Here is a 14,308-nt window from a genome sequence, read left to right as displayed (position 1 = left end):
AACTTATAAGCTACTTTAGATAAGCTAAGTTAAACGGGCTCAATTATTTTTTTGAGCTTATTTTAAGCACAAAATGACTTTAAACTGACCACGCAAAAAAGCTGAAAACAACTTATAAGCTGCTTTAGATAAGCTAAGTCAAACGGGCTCAATTATTTTTTTGAACTTATTTTAAGCACAAAATGACTTTAAACTGACCACCCAAACACTCAAAAAAGCTGAAAACAGCTTATAAGCCAATCCAAACGGGCTCTTAAATAACATCCACATCCTTGGGATTGAGACATGGTTGTTATTTTAGTATTCTCTGGGGCGGCACGCAGGTAGCGTGGGGGGGACTCAAACGAACAATTTGCTTTTCAGCAAAATTGTTGCAATTTTAACCAACAATGAATATACAAGAACCAAACTCATAAACTATCATCACAAGCAAAAGGAGTTGGTCCCTCGATATAGTCAGATCAGAAGACTTTGGTACACAAATTCAGCAATGGAAACCAATACAATTTATTGATGGAATCCTTCTCCAGCGTCCAAATTAATATACAAGAAATCAATGTGGAAAATAAAATAATAGGGAACCAACATGGTACAACAATACAAATCATCTGAGAAGAATAGATTCAAAAAATGGAATATCGTGGAGCTAGAAATAGGAACCTGCGTACGTTTACTCGTTTAGCTAACTCAAAGTGTTGCTGATCACGCGTGCAGAGTCACCTGCATCGCATATCAATACAGCCGGTCCTTGGTTGAGATGGCTTGCTAACTCAGGCTGGAGCTTACAGTACTCGTCCTTGACAAACGTTGCGGCTTCTTCCGCTCTATCTGCATCTACAAATGCAAGACAGCAACCTCGGAATCCCGCACCACTGAACCGTGCCCCAAGTACACCAGGAGCCTTTAGAAGAACCTCATATAGCTGTATAAGTGGTTCACAACCTGAAATCATTGAAGTGAAGTGCAATATTTGGTTATTCTTGTCCCTCTACATAAAGGGAAAATAACAATTTTAGTCCCTGAGGCTTTATTCTAGTTTTGATCCCTGGGTAATTCGACGTAGTACATTTAACCTTCGGTTAATCTGACCATGCAATTTTGGTACCTCAAACTAATGGAAGTTATGAACTTAACGGAATCAGTTCAAAAAGAAAAATGAAAACAAAAATACAGAGGGGAGATATGACTTAAGGGTAAATGCACAAAGCATTATAGCTCTACTTCTTCTGCTTCAAAATTTGAAAGAAAAAAGGACTTTTTGCAAAATCCATCGTCACCTTGTCACAGTAGAACTCAAAGGTTAGATTTTTGACTTTTTGGTTGAATTAGATCCTCTTGGGAGTAAAATTTGGATTGGTGAAGATAAATCAATTTTAATAAGCATAATTGTCAGATAGAAAATAGCTAGAAAATTAGAGAAGGAACCAAATTCCAATAATGTTCCTTCAAATACAGATAAGAAAAAAGTAATAGAGCAATTTTTTTGAAACCGAGCTATCCATTCAGGTGAGAAAATTAAATATGTAGTATTATCTTTGGAAAAGCCTTAAACTCCAGTGAGGTATGAATAGACATGGGTGCTGGTTAAAATTGGTACAACAAGAACTCAAGAAAACAAAGAAACATTTTGCAGCAATACCAAAATATGGGAGAAAGGCGAGGAAGAGATTTTTCTTGATCAATTTGATCGTCTTTAGTGCTCAGCCATGGCATCCTAGCCTTCACAGTACACTAACCATCAATTTTGTTTTTTAAAATTTTAAAAAAATTAAAAATATTGATTCTGTTAAATTTTAACTTCCGTTAGTTTAAAGAGACCCCACTTTGTGGGATTTCACTGGGTATGTTGTTGTTGTTTGAAGGACAAGGTCAAATGTGCTAAGCCGAATTACACAAGATCAAAATTAGAATAAAGCTATAACTCAAGGACTAAAACTACTATTTTCCCCGACATAAATTAAGAAGCTATATTGTACCATGAAATTATGATATCAAGTATGAAAATTAACACTTACCACATTCATAGTTTTGAATAGAACTTAGACCAGAAGCTGTAATAAGCTCTCCGAATTCTTTAAGGTTTCCGGAAGCCCAAGCCTCAAGTCCTTAATAACGACACATGATGTTCAGTTCTCAACGGACTGTCCTAACTCTAAACAAAAAAATAAGGAGTGAAGACCAGTAAAGAATAGTACCTTTCTGAACTCTCTCATTTTCAGAGAAATAATGCTCTGCTCGTTTAGCAAGGTTGGGTTCTAATTTGCTCTGAAAATAAAATTCAAAAAACATGGTATAAAATACAATTGATCCATATAAAAGGGAAGAAGATTTTCACAAAGAGATGTCAAAAATGACTTGTGGATTTTACCTTATGGGCTTCAAAAACTTCTGGCTTAACTGCATAATCAATAGATTTGTTATCGACATTATCATAAAAAAAGATGCATCACTATTTCATCGACAAAAGCAGGCTGAGTATCCTACCGTTTGATAGAACAGGTTCCTCCTCTTCATTCCCCGAAGCTCTAGAAGTTCAATGTTAGAGTCAGCAGAAGAAGACGAAAAAATAAGCCTTGAGTCCCAGAAATAAGAGCTTTGATAGAAAATCAATTAGATCTCATTGCAACTTCCTCATACTTCAATTGCATTTCGGAAAAATTCAACAAGGGTTTGTTATTCTTAGGAATGCTTCACGTTTTCAGGAAATTCCAGAAGAAGACTTGAACTTGAAATTCAATCATTAAGAATCTTTATTCTTTTGTTACATTTCCTTCGGGATTTAAGGTGTTCGGTATGAAAGAAAATGTTTTCCAGGAAAATAAGTGAGTTTCTTACTTATTTTCTTGTGTTATCCTAAAACATTTGTATATAATCTAGACAAATACTATGGGAGGCGGGGGCTATGGGGTGGTGGGGATGGGAGATTTTGGGGGGGGGGGGGGGGGGGTTGTTAGATGTTGGAGGTGGACACAATCAATGTGAAATGTCACTTGTGGAACTTGTTTTCCCTACTCTTACTAGGTAAATCATTTTCCTCATTTTTAAGGAACTTGTTTTCCTAGAGAAAATTTTGACCAACCGAACATAAGAAAATTGAAAAACATTTTCTGAAAAATAATTTCCTCCATACCAAATACGCCCTTAAATATAACATATTTGTCTTAATGGAGAGTGACTTACATCTAGGATTTACTGTTCCATGTCTTAGTATTCAATCAATAAACAGGCATGCATTCCATGACCATAACTTGAAGAAAAACTACGTTTGTTATTCCAGGACGCAAGCTTAGGAAATTATCTTACTGCAGCAGAATTTGTGCAGCCTCTTGACACTCCGCAACTCGCCTATTATATCCGGGATTTGTTGTCAATGCCTGTTTCAGACCTGAAAAGGCCAGCAATAGCTTGAATGCATTACCTAACTCTCCTTCATGATTATTTTGCACCTTTGGAGATGGTATCAGTTTGTGATTTATGGTCTGCACATGTGGTCTATTATTATTGTCAAGAGTTTTCTAGAGAACACAAAATCTGTATCAGAAGAACGCCATAATTTAAAACTAAATCGTAATAAGAGGAAAGTTGGAGCAAAATGACATATTCAACCAATTCATCATCAACAATCTGGGCTTCCCTGTTTGAATACTAACAAACTATTTCTAAATTTTCCTCCTTTCTTTCTTGCACAAAGTTATTTTTAAGTATTTTGGAGTAACATCTAAAACCTTTTCAGATATCTGAAGAGCATCGCAAGCTAAAAGAGAAAGAGAAAGTATCACTTTTAGCTGAAAACTCAATTAAGATATAAGATCATCGGATAAGTCATTCATTTATTGTGGATACAAACGCATCACCTTGCAATTCATGCAGGTCAAACAGCCATAGCTTGATAACAATATTGCAGACTGATCCAATATCCCATTTTTCAGACCTAAATATTCGTTCTCAATCAGTCTGCACGTAACAAAAGTAACAAGAGTTTCATAATAAAATAATGTCAACAACTGAACAAGTAGGAACCTGAGCATGTTTACATAAAAAGCAATACGGAAATCCAAAGATACAAATTAAGCATTTTCCTCTAATTTCTTGGTCTCCTTTCATAAAATCTATCAAATCCTCCATCAATGCTAAGGATGGATGTGAGAAGCAGCACTAAGTTACCTAACTGAGCCAACCTCTGAACCTCATTTACTAAAAGATCAATAATCTGATGATGTCATTGATATAGAGAGAACAAGCATGTAAACTATTGCCCTTAACAAATCAGAAGTGTTAATGTTTGTCAATAACACAAAAGTTACTGATCTAAGACATGCTTATAGAGTAGCTCTTGCCAGTTTAGTTAGGAGTTAAGACGACGATCTGCCAAAACAGCATCAACTAAATTGATGAATTAATGAAATTTGAGAGTTCATGCTTGGGACTATCCGGAAGAAGATAATAGTGATTTAAGATTTCGGAAAAGATCTGTGATGATACAGTTCATTTGATAAAGTAAAAGTGGAAATAATAAACTTCGCAATGATGAGAAAACAAGAAGACGAGAAAAGTTGAGAAAATTCAGAATGCCTGGCCACAGACCACTTAAACAGGTCACTTTCTGAAACATTTAACAGGTATCAAGTTGTTCAAGCCTCTTCATTTTCTTTTAGAGCAGTGTTCCCAGAACCTAATAAACGTTCACCATACTATTTATGAATTTGCACTGCAAACAAATATCCTATGGAAACACTATAACAGGTTAATACCACAATCAAATGAGACCAAACGATTATCTATAGAGAGCCTTAAACAAAAACTTTAGAGAATAACTTTATCAGCACAAAAAACTGCAAACAACATGTGGTAGCAAAGACTGAATAAAATTACTTCATAAAAATGAGAGAAACGGGTATAGATAAATGTTAAATGCATTTTAAGAAGAAAAAGAAAAGAATAACTCGAAGGCCTATGAAACTAAAATTTTCTTGGCAGATTATCAGCTGCCTATGCACCAGGCTGACGAATATAGTTTCAGCCCTCCCCAAGGTCATTTTTAAGCTTTAATATCTAACTTCCACCACACTGCTTAGAACTTATAGGCAACTGCCCAAAAATGACACTTAAGTGATGCTCACAAGCAATTCCAAAATGCGTGGAGAGCGTGGAAATATCTCAAGAAAGAAACTTCGAAACATGATAGGTCCAACCCTATATATATTGGTAGTAACTCAATAGTTCGTTATCCGAATTTGTCAGCATATTCACGTTAAGTTTTTTTTCGACCATATTCAGAGAAATCTCGATTGTTGAGACAGGGAAAAGAAGTGGATACATCTTTTTTCCAGAGGTAATGTCCCTACTCAGACAAGTGATAATGCTCCTATTATAACAAGTATTATGGAGATCTCTCTTCTCTTTCTCTAAAAGCTGTCAGAATTATTATCTTAAACGAACTAGCAAGCAACAAAGATAAGACCATTGTACAAGTAACATACCTATCATATTCAATATTTTCTGTCGGGCACACTACAAGACCATTCGCACTTTCAAAAGCCAAAAGATATGCTATACCAACCTGTTAAGCATGAGAATTGTAAAATGAAATTCCAGAAGACAAATGAAAAGTGACACTAAATAGGATATCTAAGACACTGTGAGGAATACTATAAGAAAAGAACAAAGATTCAAATAAAATCTCCTAAAAGAAAAGAGTGAACAGTGAGATCTCAGGGATTTTAGTAGCTCAGATGGTTGGTTACCTAATCTTTCACCTTGTTGGTGAGGGTTCGATTCCCCACCTTGTAATCCCCCCCCCCCCCCCCCCCCCCCCCCCCCTCCCTTCCCCTACTCCTTTTTTTTTTTTTTTAAAGAACAGCGAGATCTCTTTTCCTCAAGGATGCAACAGCAAAAAGAAGAAAAGTCCACTGAAAAAGCCTTAAAGGGTCTGGAGAAATAACTTCACTAATTACAAGAACTTCCCTGAATATGCAAAACAGAAACTACATTTCTTGAAGTCTAACTATTTCAAATTCAAATTCAAAGACGGTGATTGAAAAGAAAAAAACTTACAGCGGCAGAAGAGCTGAGACCTGAACTGTCAAGACCTTCAGAACCACAGATAAATCCAGTGATACCCTGTGAAAAAAATGTTTGTAACAAGATTGGCATAAATGAAAGAAATTGATGCACATTAAGGTTAAGGATGTTAAATTGAAGGACTATGCAAAATAATACAGATCACAATGACTGAATAAAATAGTTTTAGCGCACGTAATGAAACAGTTCTTTTGACAAAAGAATGAAAGCAGTCAACCTTGTTAAGGAAATGCATATTTGGGTCTAACTCAATCTCAAAAGCTAGCTCTTGTGGTAAGGATTGCACAAGAACAAATAAGGAGACAATAACCAATTCCCTCAGGCCTCAACCAATGTGGGACACATCAACACCCCTTGCATGCTCGGGACTAGACTTTAGAAGCACGGACAACATAACATGGGGGCCCACGTTGTGTAAACCAAGAACAGAGTTAGGTCTAGTTCTGGTGCCATGTAAATCAAATTTACCTTGGTCAAACTCAATCGCAAAAGTGAGCTCATGAGGTGAGGGACGCCTAAGATCAATTAAGGATATAACAACCCCTCAACCAATGGGAGTCACTTAACACCCCCTCTCCCTGATATGCCAAGGACTGGACATCTCAAATGTGAACAACATCACAAAGGGGCCTAATATTAGGTAAACTAAGAATAAGAAAATGTCTGGTTCTAGTACGATGTCAGGAAATTGTAACTTTTGGACCTAACTCAACCTAAACATTAGCTCATGAGTTAAGAATTGTCCAAGTTCAGAGCTTCAAAATCCTTTCCGAAATAGGTGAGGCCCTCTTCCTTACCACTTAGAACCCATGTAACTGCTTTCTGGTGTTGCTTATATATCATTATTTTTGTTGCTGGATGTGTCTTTCTTTCAAAGCTTCCGAGAAACCACACATGCCACAATTTGCGTTGTTTGAAATTCCCGAGTCCAAATGAGTGCAAAGTACAAACACCATTGCAATTGTCGACATTCGCTGCGCCGACCCTCTGCTACCGGCAGTGATAGAATCCCAGGCTTGACCTTCAACCTAATTGGAATCACAAACTCTACCTCACCAACTTTCACCTTGATATGTGCCGGTATACATACTTCCAATAGTCGTACTTTTACTCTAGCCCACGGAAATGTTTTCTACTTCTAGTCTCGGTGTCAACCTCCCTAAATCCCGCACACCTATCTCCGAAGATGAGCTAGAAGATTTATAATCCTAGCCCAAAGATGATTAACCATCTAGTGAACTACCCAGAAATTACGATCATGAAGACATCGATGTAACACAACCTTCTGATTCCTCTCGTAGAAATCCCACTGCTTCTTCCACAGAAGAGAACACAAATAGAAGCCCGTCATCATTTAAATCCTTCACTTGGAATCCCTGGAAACCTTCCACATATTTTGATTCACCTTACAAACTCCTGACATTTGTCGTATCTGCATGCTTCACTGCACCCACCAAGCATTTTAGCATAAATTTCACTTCCTTTATCGAACCCTAAGTTGCGTGGACTCTTCACTTCCGTTGCCGCACCGGTGTTGGATTCTCCAAAAATACACTACTTTTGGAGTGTCCAACACGCACCCGTCGATATTTTTGAAGAGTCCGAGCAACATAGATCGAACCTAACTTGGAGCACAAAGAATTCATACTTTGAATATTAGTTAAAGTACACATCTGTATCACCGTTCGACTCATATTCCAGTGATGGTGTATCTGCATGCTCGACTGCACCCACTTCAGCAAATGTTTTTTGACTTGTCGCTTTTGTAGTTTTTGGTAAAACCATATGGATTTCTCCAAGAATAATAATGCATCCTCTTCCTTATCCATTTGATACAGATATGTCCTTTAACTAATATTCTGGATGTCGCTGCAAAATCATTGGAATATCGTAGTTCACAAGAGAGTTCCCTCTCACCTTTAGACAAGATATCTTCTTCCCTCCCTCTCTCCAATTCCTCCAGTTAACTGAAGAGCACTTGTACAAAGCTATTGAGTTAATATATATTTTCTAATTGAGAATCTTTAGCTTATTTGAAATATCTTTGTGAAAACAAAATGGGAAGAACCAGAAACATCATCTCCCAGTAACCACTAAACAGGGCAGCCCGGTGCACTAAGCTCCCGCTATGCGCGGGGTCCGGGAAAGAGCCGGACCACAAGGGTCTATTGTACGCAGTCTTACCTTGCATTTCTGCAAGAGGCTGTTTCCACGGCTCGAACCCATGACCTCCTGGTCACATGGCAGCAACTTTACCAGTTACGCCAAGGCTCCCCTTCATCTCCCAGTAACCACTATTCAAACAATTTGCAGATGCATGGTGACTAATATATATTTTTGAATAACAATGAATGGGCTCCCTGTCAGACAGGATTAGGCGGAATGAAATTGTAGAAACAATCATTTCAGTACATAGGAGAAATAAGAAATAAAAGATGGATGGTGCATGGAAGAACCTAGATCTATATTAACGAGCCAGAAGTCCAACATGAACTGTAGAATGGAATGTAAAATTTAAGAGTTCGACATCTAGAACCAGGCAGCTGCAATACACGGAATAAGAATCTGCAAGTTGTTGGAACATAATCTACTCACTTTAACTAATAGATGGAAAATACTCAAATTCGGAGAGGTACAGCCCTTATACAGCAACTGTAACCAAGCTACCTGCCTTTTGCCCTTACATGTGAAAGAAACTTCTCTAAATCTCAACAACATAAATGAAACAACTGGCTTCGTAGACCAAGCATATTATGTATGTTTATCAACCAACAGCAAAAGAAATGTTACCAACCTTTTCCAGGTGATTTCCTCTGCTTTGCAGGGCGTATAATGCTCCTCTAGCATAGTTACCCCATTTACATTCTTCCAGAGGTTTGGATAACTCCATTTGTTCATTTAAACCATTTGTATTGGTCATATGCTTAGGAAGCTGAACTTCATCTACTCTGTGAAATGAAAAGATGTGAGGCATCAATTCCTATCTGAATCAAATTTTGAGTTTGATAAATTTATTGGAATTGATAAAATTAGGACTTCGATGCTTTTTGCAGGATTTATACTATTGAATACATGAAATTATCAGCACCTATTGTTTATAAGAGGGCTAAAATTAATTCATACAGGTAAAAGTATAGCATCGAAAGGTTAAATGCATAAAAAGTGATGGGATTCTCCACATTGTAAAAGACTCTACTGCATCACTATCAACTTGGAGACTTGTGCTGCGAATCAACGCACATGAGATCGTAGATTCATGATCCAACAGCAACAAAAACCTATTTACATGGCTCCAAACAGAGATTTTTTTATGCAATTATAGATACCAAAGTAGTTATATGCTAGTATGGACATGCCTAAAAGCAGCATTATTTACCTGAACCGAACTTCTCCTTTAAATTGCCCAGATTGCAATATAACCTACAAATTTGAAGTTTTAGTAGAAAATGAGTAGGAAGTAGAATTAGAAAAGAAAGTGACTAGAGTTTACTAAATATTCCATAAACTCAAGCTCTTAAGCAGAGAAGCCCACATAGTGGAACAAAGAAGTATAAATCCTGCTTCAACTTCCACTTCTGACTAGCTAGACTTCTCCACTTTTCCGAAGTAAAAGGGAACAGTCAGCAGAATTTGAGTGGCGAAAAAGACAAAAATGAATATCAATTTGGACGTGAGTGACTGCTCTATGTATTTGTGTCTCAGTTGCAGCTTTCCAGCTAAAAAGACCCATTTCGAAGCAACACCAATCAATTGACTTGTAGTATATGTACTCATTAAAGCACCTCTTGGAATTTGTACAACTACGTTTGTAAGACATAAACTATGTAGAATCCCAATGAAAACATAGAACTCGGCAGACTAAGAGGATTTTGATGAGACATGGTGTGTGTGATACAGTATCCAGCCTTTTAGAGTCATACATTCAGAACCAAGTTTAGCTAAAACTACAAACATTTAACTTATCTTTCACAACATATAGACAATATAACATGTCTATACAATTTGGCTACATAAAATGAAAAAAACTCATACCTGGGTGTCATCAGAGGGAACAAAACCAAGTAGTATACCCTTATTGATTGTCATAGCTGAAACAGTTCCACCCTGAGACATGTTGAAGATAACATAATTCCATATACAACATGAGTAAAGGTAAAACTGCAAATAATTATCCTTAGGTAGTGATGCTTCAAAGCACCCAAGGATGTTGCCTAGTTGTCAACGAAGTGAGAGGAGAACCATGAAGTCTCAGGTTCAATCTTAGTGGAGACAAAAGTACTAGGTGATTTCTTCCCATCTCACCTGGTAGGTGGGAGGTAGCAGATATCCCGCTGAATTAGTCAAGGTGGGCGCAAGCTGGCCCGGACACCACAGTTATAAAAAAAGAAAAAGGTAGCGATGCTTCAAATACGTCCCCAAATTTAGAATTGAGGCATAGTTGATTGCTTGAATTAAGGCAGACAATGCTATTCATATGCTGATCATTTACGTTAGATGTAGAATCCTGTTAGTCAAGAATTAACCTAGCACATGTAATTGACAATAGACAAGTAATAAACTTGCCTGATGATCAATGTGAGCGCCCAATGGACAAATCCTGTAAGGTGATACAACCACCCTGACCTCCTGAGCATCTCTACCAGACAATTCAGCCACTTTCTTTCGTATGTTATCCAACTGCACCAGTTACAGAATCAGTAGCTAATATATTTGAGTTTAGCAACTGTGACTAGTAAATGAGGCCAGGGAGATTACAGTGAAACAAGATAAACCAACTGCTTCTGATATTACAAACGTCAAAATAACAATAAATAACGACATACTCAATGTAATCCCACAAGTGGGGTCTGGAGAGGGTAGGTTGTACGCAGACCTCACCCCTACCTTTGTGGAAATGTCAACATATCCCTTTGCAAAAGAATATCAGACAAAAGAACATCTGGGGATTGAGGATTTGTTTGGTATGAAGGAAAATGTTTTCCTGGAAAATGAGTGAGTTTTTACTTATTTTCTAGTGTTTGATACGTAAGCAAAAAAAAATTGTCCCAGGAGAATGTATATGTAATCTAGAAAACACTAGAAGCGGGAGTTTGGAGGTAGCAGGGGGTGGAATGGTCAAGGGGTGGGGGTTGGTGGTGGGAAGGAGACAATGAGATTGGAAGGCCGAACTTGTTTTCCCTACTTCCACTAGGGAAGTCATTTTTCTCATTTTTAAGGAAATTGTTTTCCTAGAGAAAATGTTTTCCAAAATATTTTGACCAACCAAACATGGGATAATTGGAAAGCATTTTCCAGAAAATATTTTCCTCCATACCAAACATGCCCTGAGTATCACAAGTTCTAATGAATAGTTCAACACCTACACAACTACATCCGATAATTGGAGCTGAGTCAACTAGCTAAGATTTTATTTCTCCCACTTTTTTGGTCTTTCTCTCGAATATAGGAACATCAAATATAAGTACTGTTAGATACATAGCAGCACAAAGATATTTGCACTTGGTTTATGTGGAATATGCTCAAAAGAACAATATGTTCATTGAAGTATAGGTTCCTTTAATTTACATTCCTCTAACCAATACATAAAATTTTGCTAGTAACTTCTACGACTCCCTCCTCAAATAAAACTTGCACACGCTGCAAAAAGGGTAGTCATAAACCAGATTACTGAATTTAGTTAAACTATATGCACTAGAATATAGGCATAAAACAATGACATAAGGAATTGGGACAAAATCAACACACTTCTAGCAATACAGCACTACCAAAGGCGGAGCCAGGATTTTAGTTTACGGGTTCTAAACCACAATCCTTTTTGTTTTTTGGGTTCTGGATAGATTATTTATACACACCAAATGATTATTTTTAACATACATATAAAGTTTGAGACAACGCTACTTGGTTCTTCTGAACCCATAGCTAAAATGGTGGCTTTGCCCTTGGCACTATCACATACATAACCTCAGCTTAATGTGGTTAGAGATGTGTATTAGCATCACCAAGTTTTATCTTACCAATGAGAAAACTGTCTTGGTTTGTCCAATAGTAAAATTGTGAAACATCAATCATTATAGGTTCCTTTAATTTACATTCCTCCAACCCAATACATAACATTTTACTAGTAACTACAAGCTTCTTCATTGCTTAAATACAACACCCAAAACAGCAAAACTCCCTCCTCAAATAAATCGCACACACAACGGCAAAAGGGGTTGTTATAAATCACATTACTGAATTTAGTTAAACAATATGCACTACAATATAAGCATAAAATCATGACATAAAGATTTGGAACAAAAATCAACAATGCAACAAAATTAACAAAAATGTGGTTTATCCCCATTGCTAGAACTGTCTTGGTTTATCTCAATAGTAAATTATGAAACATTACATTGGAATCAAGATTACAAATCAAGTCAATCAAAAAGATCCACAATGCAATAAAAATAACAAAAAATAAGGACTTAACCTCTGATTGAGAAGGCCAATGACCAGAAAAAACACCCATTTTTTTTTTTTTTTGAAATATCTATTCAAGAACGCCAATCTGATAGCTTTCTTGAAGTGGGTTTTGCTTTATATTTAAGAATAATAATGATGAGGAAGAGAGAGTGAGGTCAAAGATAAGAAATTTGCGGGAATAACTTGTTGTTTGTCGGTTGAAAGGTCGTTTCCCTTTGATTTTGGTTCAATGATTTGATTTGATAATTTTCAAGTTTGTATTGGCCTAAAAGGCAAATCATATTTTGCCATTTTGAACAAAGATTTTTCTATCATTTTCTTTTATCTCTCTGTCAATGCAAAAGAGAGACTCATTTCCATATTTAAAAATAATTTTACTTTATTTAATAATTTATAGTCATATAAAATATATATAATTTATTTAATATCACAAATTTAATCGTCCTTTTTCTCTATTAAATTTGGTGCTCAATCAAATAGTTTCATCAAAATTAAAAAGGAGAAAGTACAATTTTTTTGAAATGATAAATTGAAGGGAGAAATTGAGAGCCTGAATGATTCATCTCCACTGGTTTTACCTTGTGAAGAAAAAGTGGTGTGTGTCAAACTGTCAATCCCGTAATCTTTGGATACATTGATGTGTCCTTAATTTTACTTCAGTGAAAACATATTAAATTTTTTGAGAAAAGACCCAAAACAGTACTAATAATATATAATATTTGTTAAAGTGGTACACTTTTAGTCAATACCCAAAAATACGTTAAATCTTAACGGGGAGTCTTGTGCTCGTCATATGAGATATTTTCCCAACAAAACCCGACCTTCATATCCCTTCTTCACAAAAATATTCTATCAAACCTAATTTCACAACCAAACAAAAAAAAAAAACACATTTGGGAGAAAATTTTCAACGTATATTACAACATCCCGGTTCTATTACAACATCCCGGTTCTTCGCATTATTGTTTTACATGGTCGAAAGTTTTAATTACTCAAGTGTACAAACACTGAAAAGGTTGTTTGGTTATGATTAGTACAAGTAGAAGTATATGTTATGTGGTCATAGTAGTCTCAACAGAAATGGGTCTCATTCTTGCTGATAAAAAATCATTTTGTCCATCTCTGTTAAGATTTGACAGTATTTTGGGGATTGACTAAAAGTGCACCACTTTAGCAAATATTATGTACTACTATTAGTGTTCCATGTAAAAGAATATGTATCATTTTGAGTCCAAAGCAAAAGATAATGTATTGTTTTGGGCCTTCTCTAAACTTTCCTCCTATTTTAGAATATGAATTTCTCTTCCTTTTATCTTTAAGTGCCTTTTATTTTGCCATTTATGAATGAGTAAAAAATTCATTGGGCGTCCTATTTGGGTTGCCCCATTTAATTGGTATCTATTTTGCATTTTATTTTGCACGAATATTAAGTATTAGTTAACTTCAGACGAAAGTGTCTTCTTCTTGCAATTAGTTGTTGTACAATAGTATTTCTTGAATTTATAGCAATTGAAAAATATAATGCATTGAAGAAATTTCAAATATAAAAAGTGACTTTAAATCCGATGGATGGATCTTAAAAGTAATGACAAATCTCAGTTATTGCAAAATGGATATGTTAATTTGTTGTTCTTTTGACAAATTGATGATTGAGTTTATTCTTTATGTTATATGGAATTTATATTTCAAATTTGAGCTTATGTGGAGTAGATTTTGGTGTTGAATCTTGTGTTGGATTGTTCAAATTCGAAGAATAATTTATTTA

At 36.0% G+C, this 14,308-nt stretch overlaps 1 protein-coding gene across 3 annotated transcripts; it reads right to left on the bottom strand.

Moving 5' to 3' along the window:
* Positions 1 to 483: 483 nt before the first annotated feature.
* LOC132603301 (galacturonokinase-like) lies at positions 484 to 12,876 on the bottom strand. 3 transcript variants are annotated; one of them, XM_060316299.1, is made up of 14 exons: positions 12,551 to 12,876; positions 10,645 to 10,758; positions 10,114 to 10,185; positions 9,458 to 9,501; positions 8,876 to 9,029; positions 6,055 to 6,120; positions 5,481 to 5,560; positions 3,855 to 3,954; positions 3,304 to 3,515; positions 2,485 to 2,525; positions 2,369 to 2,397; positions 2,196 to 2,265; positions 2,016 to 2,105; positions 484 to 942 (listed from the first exon to the last, which is right to left on the bottom strand). In XM_060316299.1, the coding sequence occupies exons 1-14, from the start codon at positions 12,587 to 12,589 to the stop codon at positions 683 to 685; spliced, it is 1,371 nt and encodes a 456-aa protein (XP_060172282.1). In that variant the 5' UTR covers positions 12,590 to 12,876; the 3' UTR covers positions 484 to 682. The 3 variants fall into 3 exon arrangements, with proteins under 3 accessions (XP_060172282.1, XP_060172283.1, XP_060172284.1); XM_060316300.1 differs by having other exon boundaries at positions 3,304 to 3,492; positions 3,844 to 3,954; positions 12,551 to 12,875; XM_060316301.1 differs by having other exon boundaries at positions 3,304 to 3,479; positions 12,551 to 12,872.
* Between the last annotated feature and the right edge of the window lie 1,432 nt (positions 12,877 to 14,308).

This window comes from Lycium barbarum, chromosome 7 (genome assembly GCF_019175385.1).
Source record: "Lycium barbarum isolate Lr01 chromosome 7, ASM1917538v2, whole genome shotgun sequence".
Classification (NCBI taxonomy): Eukaryota; Viridiplantae; Streptophyta; class Magnoliopsida; order Solanales; family Solanaceae; genus Lycium; species Lycium barbarum.
Note: the sequence above shows the minus strand (reverse complement) of the source record. Positions and strands in the feature narration are given on the sequence as shown.

Coding starts and splice junctions, on each gene's coding strand:
- LOC132603301 (XM_060316299.1), bottom strand. CDS start 12,589: ATGGGTGTTTTTTCTGGTCATTGGCCTTCTCAATCAGAG. Junction 2,398..2,484: donor GGAACCTGTTCTATCAAACG/GTAGGATACTCA, acceptor TTGATTATGCAG/TTAAGCCAGAAGTTTTTGAA. Junction 2,266..2,368: donor AAGTTTTTGAAGCCCATAAG/GTAAAATCCACA, acceptor TTTTATTTTCAG/AGCAAATTAGAACCCAACCT.